The 14,183-nt window shown below is 37.7% G+C and overlaps 1 protein-coding gene across 18 annotated transcripts in view; it reads right to left on the bottom strand.

The window, feature by feature from the left end:
* The window catches only part of KIF1A (kinesin family member 1A), a 2,189,582-nt gene that overhangs the window by 246,872 nt on the left and 1,928,527 nt on the right, over window positions 1-14,183 (bottom strand). For 8 of the 18 annotated variants that reach the window (XM_044071035.1, XM_044071030.1, XM_044071029.1 and 5 more), the window contains one exon: window positions 7,959-7,982. The exons of the other annotated variants lie outside the window; for them this stretch is intronic. In XM_044071035.1, coding sequence (XP_043926970.1) covers window positions 7,959-7,982 — 24 coding nt within the window. The remainder of the gene's footprint in view (window positions 1-7,958; window positions 7,983-14,183) is intronic. 18 annotated transcript variants of the gene reach the window in all.

Genomic DNA, 14,183 nt, shown 5'->3' on the forward strand with positions numbered 1-14,183 from the left:
TTAAACATCTCTGGTTTATCTGAATATTGTGAACACAATTAAAGGGTTATTTACTAACTAAATATTGGAATTTGTAATGCTGCACTGTATCTTTTAACAGTTATTGTCATTGTCAAACTTACTGTTTGAGTAAACCTTGCTTTATTTTTAGTAAATGCCCGTATTAAAGTGAAATTTTAGGCAGTCTGTGTATATAAAACCACGATCTGATAGACAGGATATATCTGAAGTGTGTCATGCAAGGTCTCACACAGACAAAGGGAATCCAGTGGATGTGTGTTTCTGGCGGCAGCACAAAGATTCACTGAGATATAGTTTGATGAAAACACAATAAACATATTTCTCCCAGTGTGTCCAACATTTGAAAAGCTTTCCCCTATAGAAAGATTGCTTATTCAAGTTGCTGCAGACTGACACTAGGTTAGATTTATTGGGGGTGGAAGTGAGCATTTGAGAGGTGGATATTTTTTTTTAATGCAGTTTAATGAAGCTTGTATGGACTGCTATGTTTTTGTGAATTGTGTCTTGCTTAACTGTGAAAAATACAGAGAAAGGGAAATAAGTCCGGAAGACATTGTAATAAAAGGGAACTACCTACATGGATGTACAACTGAGAATTACCAGAATGTGACAGAGATAGAAGCGATGGATAATAAAGAACAGGGGGAAGTGGGAGGGAGAGCAGAGCTCAGGAAGAGGGCACTGAACAAGGGAGATGGATGGAAAAAAATAGGGCTGAATAAAGAAAATGCTGTCTCACAGAGAGTGTGTGCAAGTTATGAAATGCATTGTTATTGGAAACTTTGAAATTTAGGTCATCATTTTGATTCACAGGTGCTTGGGGCTGAAATGAAAGGACAAAGTAATGGAAGGGGCTACATGCAGCAATCAGGGAGATTCAAGAGACCATTAGTAATAATGACTTCAGCAGCTCTTGAGTACTCCGCTATAACTGTTGTGAATGTTTTATTTTGTGTTTTGCAAATAATAGTAAACAGTATATGGCTTGTGTTTATATTCTTCTTAGTAAACCTGGCATTATCAAAAAACAACACTAAAAGAAAGTGTGGTCTTACCTTACCTTTCTCATGGAACTTACTGACCATTTCAGCAGTTCTGTTCTTCCAGTGTAAATATATGGATCTTTTCTTGGACCCAGATTGTTTAGAATTTTTTTTAATGGTTTACTTGTTTTAACTTACTTAGAAGCTCTTCATGAAGAAAGCAGCTATCTGGCTGAATTTCTGGCATAGGTTGCAACTGTTTGAGTGGTGTCTGGGTCTTAGCTGTTCAGACATTTTCTGGATGCATAAGTATTTGTGGAATAAAACTTTATAGATAACAGGAAATATAAACTAAATACTATTGAATCTGCACCGTGCAGACCTGAGTATTAATTGGTGAAACAAATTATTGTCAGTTGTGAGATCAGTCCTTTGAGCTTGCACGCTAGGACAGACGATAAATTTGAGTAGAGGACAGTTACCCTTTTCATAGAAACTGCTTTATCAATGCCACTGAAATAAAAAAAGACCAGAGTGGAGAAGGATTCTAAAGACTGATTGAAAATTTGCATGAGAGTATTGAAAATTTGCATGAGAGTACAGTGTCTGATGGCATGAAGTCTACATACAGATTTTTTTTGTTTATAGACAATGCCTCAAACAGCACAGTATATTCTGTGGTGTGTTTTTAATTATTTGTGGTAACAAATGGAAGGAAGGTTCCACTAAAACATTTACATAACTGATTACACAGAGAGTGCAGGAGGCCTACATTAACTAGGTTCCAAGCTGATGTAATCTATAAAAATGAGTACTGGAATTAGGGTCTAGGGAGTACCACAGGGTCAGCACAGAAAGATCTGTGGACATTTAGGACCACCAGCACAATTCTGCAGCGTCTGTTTCAAAGAAAAGCTTGCTTAACTACTTAAAGAGTATGCTGTTGGTTACTTGGACTGTATTATTTTTTTTATCAGGATTTCTTTTACCATTGTTTTTATTCTGAAAAATGTAGTCAACCATCTACATCTAATTTGCTTTTATTGCAGAAAATTCTCCAAAGTTAGTACCATCAATGGATCCTTTTATTTCACAAAGTTTTGGACAGAAAATGGATGTCAAAGGGATTTCTTTGCTTTGCATCCTGCATGCTTGGTTTGGGGTGATCCTGATTCAGTTTTGGAAGTAACATTCTGTCACAAGTACAACTTACAACACCATAAAATGCTTAAGTTAGGCTGAAGCCATGTGTTTTAAATCTGATCTAATTACTTCCACCCATTCATTGAAAAGCAGGTTGTCAGCTGAGGGAGTGACAGTAATCCAAGATGCAACGTTACTTTATACAAGAAGAGAACTCCTTCAGGCAACAGGTATTTCTGATATGCTCTTATGTAGTTAGTTCTGACTTCGGGTCTTAAAAAGATGACAAACTTGCACCTTTTTGTTATTCCTTCCTCCATAGAATGTCTTCTCTAGGTTTACTACACAGAGTACTCATAATGACCCACAACTATTGCTACATCTTGGATGTACTAATCTCACCAAGAATGTTTTTATAGACCACTGTGGCTAGCTGTGTAGATCATCACGGAGCCATAATTTTATTTATTCAATTTCTATTGCAAATTCTACTCTTTTTCAGGTGGCCCATTCCAGTGTTTTGAATGGATTCATTAAGGAAAGGCTGCAGGAAGTCAAATACGTTTTTGTTGTAGCAGTCACATATATGATAAGTACTGGTGGATGGCTGCCATTTTACTAGACTGCTGTCATCAGGTCAGCTGATTTTATCCTACTGCTCTGTACATGACCCAGTGCTCCTGGTCAGGTTCTTTGGCAAAATAAGGTATACAAAAACAGAACCTATGCGGAAATTGAGAGCATTACGTAAGGTATTCTCAGCGGTAACTAAACATAGAGAACTGCATAAATCTCTGTTGGCTATCAAAGTGATTTCACCAACACTGCAAAACAATATGTCTTTGAAGAGATTTAAGCAGGGAATAATTAGCGCTTATATTATTTCCGTCAGTCCCGTCTCTCATGGTGCATAATTTCTTGGTAAATCCTATCAGCCATAAAAATATTCCTAATAATGATTTTCTCACCCTGTTAGTCCATGGGCTGTTTGTGATAGCTACCACTTCCCTTTGTGAGGAGCAAGAAAACCATACAAACTACAGAGGGCAACCCTTTGATATTTTAAATACTCTACTGCTATTATTCAGCAGGCTTCAAAGGCATTTTTATACCTGAACAATTAGTGTCAGGTTCTTCATTTCATTGGCTTTGAAAAGTCTAACCCTGTTAAAATTCTGTTTTTCATACTGAGCATGAGAAAGTTAGTACAGGAAATTGTGTGTCCTTCAGTCTCCTTTCATTTGAACCATCTCATACTGATATCTATTTCTTTAAACTGTTTTGCTATTTTTTCTCTGTTGTCTAGCACTTCCTGTTTGAAGATATGAAGGAAACTGTCTGTCTGTTATTTTGTGCTCCTCATCCTGATGTTAGACCCAAAATTAATATAACGTATTGTGTACTGAGAAGTAAACTATTACATTCAGTTCCCTGGAGCCAGAGAAAATTACACTATTTACGCTATCAAAGGAACTTTTGACATTCTTTTGTGTAACTGACACAATATGAGCTGCAGCAGTTAGCAAAATGGGGGAGAGTGTACCTTTAGTATATGTTTGCTTTCCTTTAAATTCTCATATGGACCGGGCCACAGTCGCAAAGTGCCTCCTAACTGCCTGTATAGGATGTTAGCTCCATTGTGCCACAGAGCTTCTAAGAATGTATCCAAGATGAGGCTTCACATAATCAGGCATTTAAGGTAGACATCCCCAGATAGTAGAACTCTATTCAAGACCCCTCTAAAGGAAATTTCAAATTGTGCTAGTAAAATTTCACAAATCAGGGCTTGAACTGTATTCAGGGAGATTTCTGGAGACTAGTCTAACTCATAGCACCCTTCTGATCATGTTTTAGGGAATTTACCAAATGCATTTTCTTTTTGAGTTACCAAAGAGATATAAATTGAGTTCTCATTAAATTAAATTTTATGTACTGTATATACTGAAAGCATATGTCAACTTGCCCTTATGTTCATAAAACAAGGTTCATCCCTGTCCATATTTAAATACAACTTAGATCTATGGATGGGAAGCAGAAAATATACCCAGGACTCCCCCTGTACTACTAATGGACAGAGGCAGCTCCTAAATGCTTTACCATATGCATGATCCCCTCATACTATGTATGGTATTATCCCAGTTACTCTCATTAGGGGGTAATATGTAATTACTGACCATGGGATGGGTAAGGCCAATTTATAACCAAATGGGATGGGTTATTTTGAGTACAAAAAGGGAAACTGGCTAGGCTTAAAATGGCTCACAGGGGTAGCTAGCCTAGTACTTACCTATGAACCTATGCATGGTAAGATTCACTTTTTTTAGTTCTGCTTTTTCCAAAGGTAAGACAAAAGTTGTTGGACAGTTTGAACTAACTTGAAAATGCTTTTAGAGGAAATAAGCAACAAGTGTTGATTTACTCAGATACATCAGTGCAGCCAACTTACATTAAGTGCTTCAGTTAATCACATACATAAAATTTAATAATTCTAAGAAGAAAGGGACAGTGAATGTACCCTTTTCTTCTGAACATGCTCAAAACAAAAAAGATGAGGCCAGTATAAGGTGACATCAGGATGTCTTAATTAATGAAACACTACCTTCTACTTTTAAAGGAAACGTGTACTGACAAACTTGTTGTTCTCATTAACATATGGGTAGATGACTGAGAATGCACAGGAGTATAGCAGTCCACATTTAATGGTATATTTGTAAATTGTACAGTACTAGGTTTATAGGCAGTTGCTATGCATGTGGTCCAAAAGACCACTGAGGTGGTAGCACCGATTCCCAATTGCCCCATGGTACTGTTGAATTAAATGACTTGGTAAAAGTCACACAGTAGGCAAGCCAAGGCTGAGGGAATCAACTACAGGATATCATTCAACTGCCAGACTTAACTTCAAGTGGTTACTATACAGATGATCAAGGTGAAATTCCTTGAGTGTCAGTAGCCCAAAGAAAAAAACGCAGAGAAACATAATCTAGATCTGCATTTTCCACAGACAATCGTTGCTGGTGTTATTTTGAAGTGTGCATCAGCAATGATTAACTTTGTTTGGGATATGCTGGTGCGATTTTGAAGTGTGCGCCAACAATGATTCACTTTGTTTGGGATATGCTGGTGTGATTTTGAAGTGTGCACCAGCAATGATTCACTTTGTTCGGGATATGCTGCTGGGATTTTGAAGTGTGCACCAGCAATGATTCACTTTGTTTGGGATATGCTGGTACAATTTTGAAGTGTGCACCAGCAATGATTCAATTTGTCTGGGATATGCTGGTACAATTTTGAAGTGTGCACCAGCAATGATTCACTTTGTTTGGGATATGCTGGTACAATTTTGAAGTGTGCACCAGCAATGATTCACTTTGTTTGGGATATGCTGGTACAATTTTGAAGTCTGCACCAGCAATGATTCAATTTGTCTGGGATATGCTGGTACAATTTTGAAGTGTGCACCAGCAATGATTCACTTTGTTTGGGATATGCTGGTACAATTTTGAAGTGTGCACCAGCAATGATTCATTTTGTTTGGGATATGCTGGTACAATTTTGAAGTGTGCACCAGCAATGATTCAATTTGTCTGGGATATGCTGGTGTGATTTTGAAGTGTGCACCAGCAATGATTCACTTTGTTCGGGATATTTCTCCCTATTTCAAATTGGTGTTACTGTGGAGTTAGTATATATGAGTTTGGGGGAGGTGTGGAGGGATTGCAAAAGCATTTACAGTTAATTTTTTCATCCTTTTGTGCTATAGGCATTATTGTTTGCCATTTATGATCTTCAGGGGTGTGGAAATCGACATTTTGTAGTAGAACCTCTTCAAACACTGTACAGTGTTTTTAGTTACAGCTTCAATGATGTCATGAAACATGAATCATAGATTCATAAGTAGTTACTGATACAGTCCAGGAAACCAGTGAGGAGCACATCCCAATTTTCCAATTGCCTGAAAGCACTTTCTAGTTAAGTGGTTTGTTTAAGGTCACACTGTAGGCAAATGAAGGCTGAAGGAATCAAACCCTGAACTACATGAAGCATCTTATAAACAGCTTACAACCTTATTCTGCTGTGCTATCTGCCAGATATCCTCTGCACTAACTAGTAGACAAATGAGTTGTGGGAATTATACATTCTTTTCAGATCATTGTTTACTACAAGTGATTTCTTTAACAAGCCCATTATTCAGCCTTCACAGGACTTTGCTTAAACCTTACTAGAGGTTCCCACACATGAATGAAGAGCCAGTGGTGGACGGGACATCATCCAAGCAAAGGTAGCAGGTGTTCTTCATCCATTTTCTTCATAGGTCCCCATGCATTCAGTGACATACTTCCTATTTTGTGACACCCAAGAGTCGTAGGTACATAGTACCTTCTGTATTCTACTGTATTACCTGTATTATTCCAGATGCTAGACAGCCAATAACATAAAAGTTATTGCCTTTTTAAGACAGGACATATGTCCTAATTTACTTAGTTATTCCTCCGCAGTTAGCATCTAAACTCCTTTGTGAATCTAGGTTGCTTCTGATATGTCAAGAGACAACTACACTGTTTTGATAAGGACTCCAAGTGCTCCATTCATAAACATTACCAAGTGTAACCATAATACATTGTGCATTTCTACACAGAGATGTGATTGTTTTGTGTGTTTGGATACTTATATGTATTAGCTTGGTTTTATGTAAGCACATCTTAGCATACTATTTATATATTCTAGTCAGAGCAGGAAAATTAATTTACAAATAATTTCTGAATAAAAGTTTTAAAAAAAGGTAAAACATTTTCCTTCTGAAAACATAATGCAGATCACAATTACGCATGACAGCTTATTGACTTTGCAAAAGTTTATCAACCATGCTTACAAGAGACTTGGAGCAGCTTTTGTCAACTACTTCTGAAAATGATATCAAGCATGCAGGGAAGAGGGAGTGTTAACTGGGTACCTTGTAGTCTACATGCTCATAAATTGTTCCTGGCTTGGTATTGCTAGGAAAACAGAACTACAGAAACATCGAACTCCACATTAAACAACATAATTTTTTCTGTTCTTTTTATATATTTTTATGAATAATGCCAGTACATATGTGATGCAATGATCTACAGTTTTAATGAGCTACCACCAAACGCTTGCATGATGTGGGAACAACCTACTATTTATAGCGGAGAAAACAATGTGAAGGGTTGTAGAAACTATCATTTTTTCTTTAGATGAAGGTTGTTCTTATAATAGGCTCTTTATGTTTAGTGGACTCTTACTATTAACCAGTCAGCCTCAAATTTCACTTTTTAGGCAACTGCCACTGGATGTTGAAGGTCATGAGGTCATGAAGGCTAGGCGTGCAAGTGGAATTTCAGATAAAAAACATGGAATCTGACCCAGTGAAACATGAACATTTTGACATCAACAATAGACTGGAAATGAAGAGCCTGTGAAATCTAACTGTTGCATTAAATCTCAGCAGAAGGCTGGAAATTTTTAAAAAAAAATGCCCATGGTGTGTATAAAATTAAAAAAGTCTTGGAATTTTGTAAATAAAATATTAAAAAAATGTGCTGCAAATACTATTCAGCAACTGACCACATTGCTACTTTCTGCAACAATACTTGTAAGTTATGCATATAATCTAAACATATTTGCATACTAAAAACAAACAACACAGTCAGCATCTTACAGTATTCACATAAACTCAACGAACAGTCACGGGAGATCAGAATACAGAGGAAGGGTGGAAGGAAAATGGAAAGAAACACAAGAATATTGGAAAGAGAGAGACAGAGACAGAGAATAGGGAAAATATACCTAGTGTTAATTCCATATGAAATGCTACAAGTGGAAGGCAACCCAAGACAAACAAAGGAAAATAAAAAAAAAAAAGAAAATATGTCAGAAAGACGCCTGTTTCAAGGTGACTGTCTGGTGAGATGTTAATGCATCACAGATTGCCTTTCAGCATGGCATGATCTCCCATCCCCTGTCCGCAGAGTATCCCAGGTCTGACAAAAATTAGAAATAGTGCTTTTCAAGTTCTCTGCACCTGCAAGATTTTTGGGTCATAAGCCAAAATCATAACTTTACTGCTGCTTTAGTGTACATTTTCCTTGAAACTGATAGTAACAGAGTACTGCTAAAACATGGACTTATTTTTTCCAAACATCCCATCAGGGCTGTACAGAAAATATCATGGTAGATACTTTTTAAATAAGTATTAATTTGTTTGAATAACATTTCAAATGTTTTAATAATATCTGTGAATTAAAGATATGAGAAACTGCATTTTTGCATCCTTTCACTGTTAAGAACAGATTTCCCAAGCTTCTTTAGTCCTGCCTCTGAGAAGTTGATTTGAACTGTTTGATGTACATCTACAGAGGCTGCAATGACCATGAGGTGCCTGGCTGTGAAAAGCAGAGTGGCAGTTGCCTGACAACTGAATGCACAATCTCTGGCTGAATTGAGGAGACTAACAACTGAGGTCAGTGTCTGTAGTGGATCTGAGATGACTGTCAGAAAAGTGAAAGGTAAGCAATTGATACGAGATATCTAGTATCATCACCGAAGAATTAGTGGATATGAGGCACTTGAGAGATGAGTATAAAGACAGAGGTAGATATGGACTACTAATGGACAGACACAGCTCCTAAATGCTTTATCCCATTCATGGGACAGCTGAAATTATCTATAGTGTGATCCCAGTTATTCTTACCAGGTGTATATATAATTACTGACCATGGGATGGGAAAGGCCAATATAACGTAGAATGGGATAGGTTAAGTCAAGCACCAAAGGGGAAATTGGCTAGGCTTAAAATGACCCACAAGGGCAGCTTGCATAGTACTTACCTATGAACTTGTATGAGGTACCTGACATCTAAGACAGAGACAGTGGTGGATATGAGGCACCTGATACCTTAGGCAAAGTCAGTGGTGGATATGAGGCATCTGATAGCTGAGTGTAGAGTCAGTGGTGGTGGACATGGGGTATCTGAGAGCTGAGTGCAGAGTTAATGGTGGATATGAGGTATCTGACAGCTGAATGGAGACAAATTGGTGAGTTTGAGGTACCTGACATCTACGTCAGTGGTAGATATATAAAGTGTTGAACAAGTGAGCATGAAAACCGCGATGGATATGAAGTACCTAACAGCTAAGTGAGCAATCAGTACTGCGAGATACTTGAAAGCTGATTTCAGAGTCAGGTGGATATGCAGTGCTTGACAGCTGAGTGTGAATCAATGTTGAGTATGATGCATTTGACAGCTGAATGTGGAGTCAGCTATGGAGATGAGATACTTGAACACTAAATTTGGAGTCAGTGGTGGATATGATGCATCTGTCAGGGAGGGATATGAAGTGCCTGTTAGCTAAATGTGGGGTTAACTGTGGTTATAAGGTGCTTGACACTGAGTGCAGAGTTAGTGGAGAGTACAACATGCCCGTTAGTTGGGTGTGGAGTCAGTATTATACAGCTGACTGTGGACCCAGAAGTGTATATTTGGTGCCTGACACTGAGATGTGCATTCAGTGGTCAGCAGGAGGTCCCTGAGTGCTGAATGTGGTGTATAAAATGGAAATGCAATGCTTAACAGGTGACTCAGTGGTGAATCTGAGGTCCTTTATAACTAGTTGAATTTGGGGTATCTGATGACAGAATACATAGCCAGTGGCAGCTCAGTCACATCCTTAAATTAGCTTCACTTCTTTTCTTTTTTTTCTAACATCCTATGATGTCATTGCACTTTGCTTACTATTTTGCACTTGGCTATAGGACCTATGTTGTTTTTTGTTCTCCTAATTCCCTGTGAAATAGCATGCCATCTACACCTGTAGCCCCAGTCAGCAGACAGATGGGCCCTGGTATCAGTGTCCTGCCCAAATCAAAGAAAATTGGAATTATGTGATCTGCTCCTTACAGCTGGTTATGTAAAAAAAAATGGACATCTTACCAAAACCTGGATTCAGACTTTGTAAGTACAAATTCTATTAAGCAACATGGTTAGCAGAAGAAAATATATATTAAAATGCAATATTAATAATAAACCTTCAGGTTCTGCTAAGTGTGAAACAAAGATAAGTATCATTTTATTAATAATACCTGAAAATATTACCACTTTCTTATTGCAGTTATGTACCACAGTGCATTCCATGAAAAAAAACATTAACTGAGTTCATTTTGATAAACTGACAAGTACGGTATTCAAGACAGTTTTTCTTTGGTACTCTTTGACCTTTCAGGCCATCTCACTGGGCCTGCCATTTATAAAGCAGCTACATGAAATCTTAATGTGTACATAGCAGGGAAGTATGGGCATTTGGTGCTCTTAGCAACAGACCCATTTGGCAATACTCTGCTGTCTATAAGCAATCAATATTTGATATTGATTAATGGCAGGTAGTAAACTGTCAAACTTTTTTTAAGGAAGCAAGAAGTTATTACTTTGCTATATTAATAAACATGCTTTTTATAAACCTTCTACAGCATCATTGCTTACTGACAGCAAAGAAAGTGTAAACATATGTTTATTAATGTAGCAACCTAATGACTCATTGCATTGCTTTCTTTGAGAAAAAGTTTGACAGCCTACAAAATATCTGTAAGTGACTGCAGTTGCGGTGATAGCTTACAATCTGCCAAACCTTTAGTTTTAAAGGGTTTCCTATCCAGGTAAGTGCTCCATACAAAATGCCATATGGGGTAGGTGTTCTATCTGCCTAACCTTTCTACGGCACTGTGTGACACACGCCACAGCTTATTAAATAAAGATAAAGGACAAAGAAAACTATGATACTGTAATTTCATTTTGCTAAGAGTTAAACAGAATGTGTTAATTTTAACCTTATTTTCATCTTTAGAAATTTAGGAAATTACAGTTTTTCCCTGTGTCCCATTTTATTTGTAAAAGGATCTCTAACCTAACGCATGCTTCAAGGCAAGGGCGACAAATGTACACAAAATAACTGGTAATGGGGACTCTGTCTCCTTAGCTCAATAGACATGGATGCAAACTGTCCACATATTTTATGTGTGTGTGTTTGAGCACATGTAAACTGTATCTATCTATACATACATCAATATATTATTTATATATATATATATATATATATATATATATATATCTATATATATATATATATATATATATATATATATAAATATATATATATATATATATATATATATTTATATATATGGTTCTACCTGACTTCGTCGACAGTGGAGAACACGACAACCCAATCGCGAACGCCAGAAGATCGACAATGTAGAAGACCGACGGATGAAAACACCGACGCCGAGGACACCGACATGGGAAAAGGCTGTGTAAGTATGCGGTACTGACAGACGTTAGGGTGCGACTAAGGTAAGTGTGTGATATTGACGGTCTATAGCTATAGGGGTGGGTTAAGTGAGTTAGGGTTAGGGCGCGTGTTAGGTAAGTGTGCGGTAGTGATAGTGTTTGGGTTAGGGGTGGGTTAAGTGAGTTAGGGTTAGGGCACGTGTTAGGTAAGTGTGCAGCAGTGATAGTGTTTGAATTAGGGGTGGGTTAAGTGGGTTAGGGCGCGTGATAGGTAAGTGTGCGGTAGTGATAGTGTTTGGGTTAGGGGCGGGTTAAGTGATTTAGGGTTAGGGCGCGGGTTAGGTGAGTGTGCGATAGTGACGGACCTTAGGGTTAGGGTTTGGGTTAGGGTTGTAGATAGTTGTGTATGTGAGGTTTAGTGTGGTTTGTAAGGATTTTGGTGTGCTTGTGTTGTGTGTGTGGTTTTTGGACAGGGGATTTGTTTTGTTTGTTGATTATTGTTATTGTGGTGTGTACAGCATATGAGGTTTCTTGTTTGTGAACCGTCGGTTATTTCGTTGTCGGGCATGTGGGGTGTCGTGTTTATGCACTGTCGGTTATGTGGTGTCGGTGATTTTGTTGTCGGTGTTCTCCGCTGTCGACGAAGTCAGGTAGAACCATATATATATATATATATATATATATATATATATATATATATATGTATATATTCACTTTATAACCTCGAAATGCTGAAATATTGAATTTCAGTATCTCAAGACTATAAAACCAAATCCACAAAACACTGACAAACAAAAACCGCAAAACCACATAACCAAAAACACTGCACACACTACACTAAACATACAACACAACACCCACATCACAACACAAACAAAAAAAAACACACATACACAACTTACACACACATAAGCAGGGGGGCAAGCCCCCATGCACCCCCCATGTGGGGGGCTGTGCCCCCCACACCCCCCTACTTATATATACTAACTCCAAGATCGCACAAACACAACACAAAAGCTCACTCACACACACACATTCTCCAATCCCTCACACACACCGTAACTCCCACTCAAAACCCTTACAAAACACTCACTTACCTGACATAACACCTACATCCACACACGGCACCGCGCACAACCAAAACACAAACCCAGACATTACGTAGCGCAACTTCATAACCGCGAATTCAACATATATTCGACATATGTGAAATTTGCGATTATGAACGTTCGCTATTTCAAACATTCGACTTTATAGCTTTGAGATACTGAAATTCGACATTTCAGTATTTCGATGTTATAAACTGAACCCATACATATATATATACATATATATATATATATATATATATATATATATATATATCATTGGAAGAAAAATCCAACCAAGGTAGAGTTTTCACTGTGTGATACCTTAAACCTCCTGTAGTGGAGATCCATGGAATCTATGCAAATGAGCACTTAAGGACATCAAGTGTTTCATCTAAGGGGTCAATGGTATATATCCCATGAGTCCACATGAAATAAGTTCTTATTAGAAGAAAAAGCACATAAAAGAAAGAAAAGTTAAAGACACACTAACTGCAACTAACCAATCAGAAAATGGCATTACTGGCAAACACAGATCCCATTCCCACTCTCTAATCTAATGAAAGTGGTAAAACATGGCTAACCTATAAAACAAATCCTAGCATAAACATTATTAAACTAAAATACAGTAAATAAACAGCCCTGCATTTTCCAGCAAGGGTTAGGTGGTAGGAGTGTTTGTTTGAAATCAGTTTTAAGGCAAAGGCATTTAAAATACTGTAACATGTTATTTGTGATATAAAGGGCGGCCACGGTGGTGCAGCGGTTAGCGTTGCTGTCTCACAGCAAGAGGTTCTCTGGTTCGATTCACAGCTGGGGTGCCTTCTGTGCGGAGTCTACATGTCCTCCCTGTGGTCGCATGGGTTTCCTTCGGGTGCTCCAGTTTCCTCCCACATCCCAAAGACATGCAGTAGGTGGATTGGACACTCTAAATTGGCCCTAGGTGTGAGTGTGTGCATGTGTGTGCCTTCTGTGGAAGGTTGGGCGCCAGGCTGGCAACTCGACACTGTAAAACTCCACTGCCAATCATGAGTGGACAGATGATCCGCTGTGGTGACCCCTAACTGGGAAAAGCCAAAAGAAGAAGAAGAAGCTATTTGTGATATAAACTGAACCTATGAAGAAATAGTTATGCATTTTTTATAAAGCTGACTATGGAAAATAGTTTTAATATGTTAATTGGTTTTAACTGGTTTTATTCATGCAGTTTAAAGATATTCATGACACTTGCGTGCTGCATACATTTTGTTAACACTTTCAGAAAGCATTCTTACATTGAGAAAGCGTATGTATTTAAATACCAAGAAAATGTGTTTCTTCTGTGGATCTTGAACCATTTTCTTTTCTTTTCTACTCAGACTGGTTTGTGGCAATTTGGGTCAGAGTGTTTGCTGGTACTGCCATTTTCTTTTGGGCTATGTACTTCAACTAAACAGTAATAAATTGGTAATTTTGCCTCTTATTTCAGTTAATTAGATTGAATAAAAAATAAATAAAGGAATAACCAACTAAAGTAATTAAACTGAATAAATAAATACATTTTCATGGATTCATCTTCCCTCACATTTGCTGATTTCCTTATAACTATGTAAAATCATAGTTAAAAACAAATTAAAACATACAATAGTGTCAGTCTAAACAATC

Source organism: Protopterus annectens, chromosome 5.part0 (genome assembly GCF_019279795.1).
Source record: "Protopterus annectens isolate FY-2018-M chromosome 5.part0, PAN1.0, whole genome shotgun sequence".
NCBI lineage: Eukaryota > Metazoa > Chordata > Ceratodontiformes > Protopteridae > Protopterus > Protopterus annectens.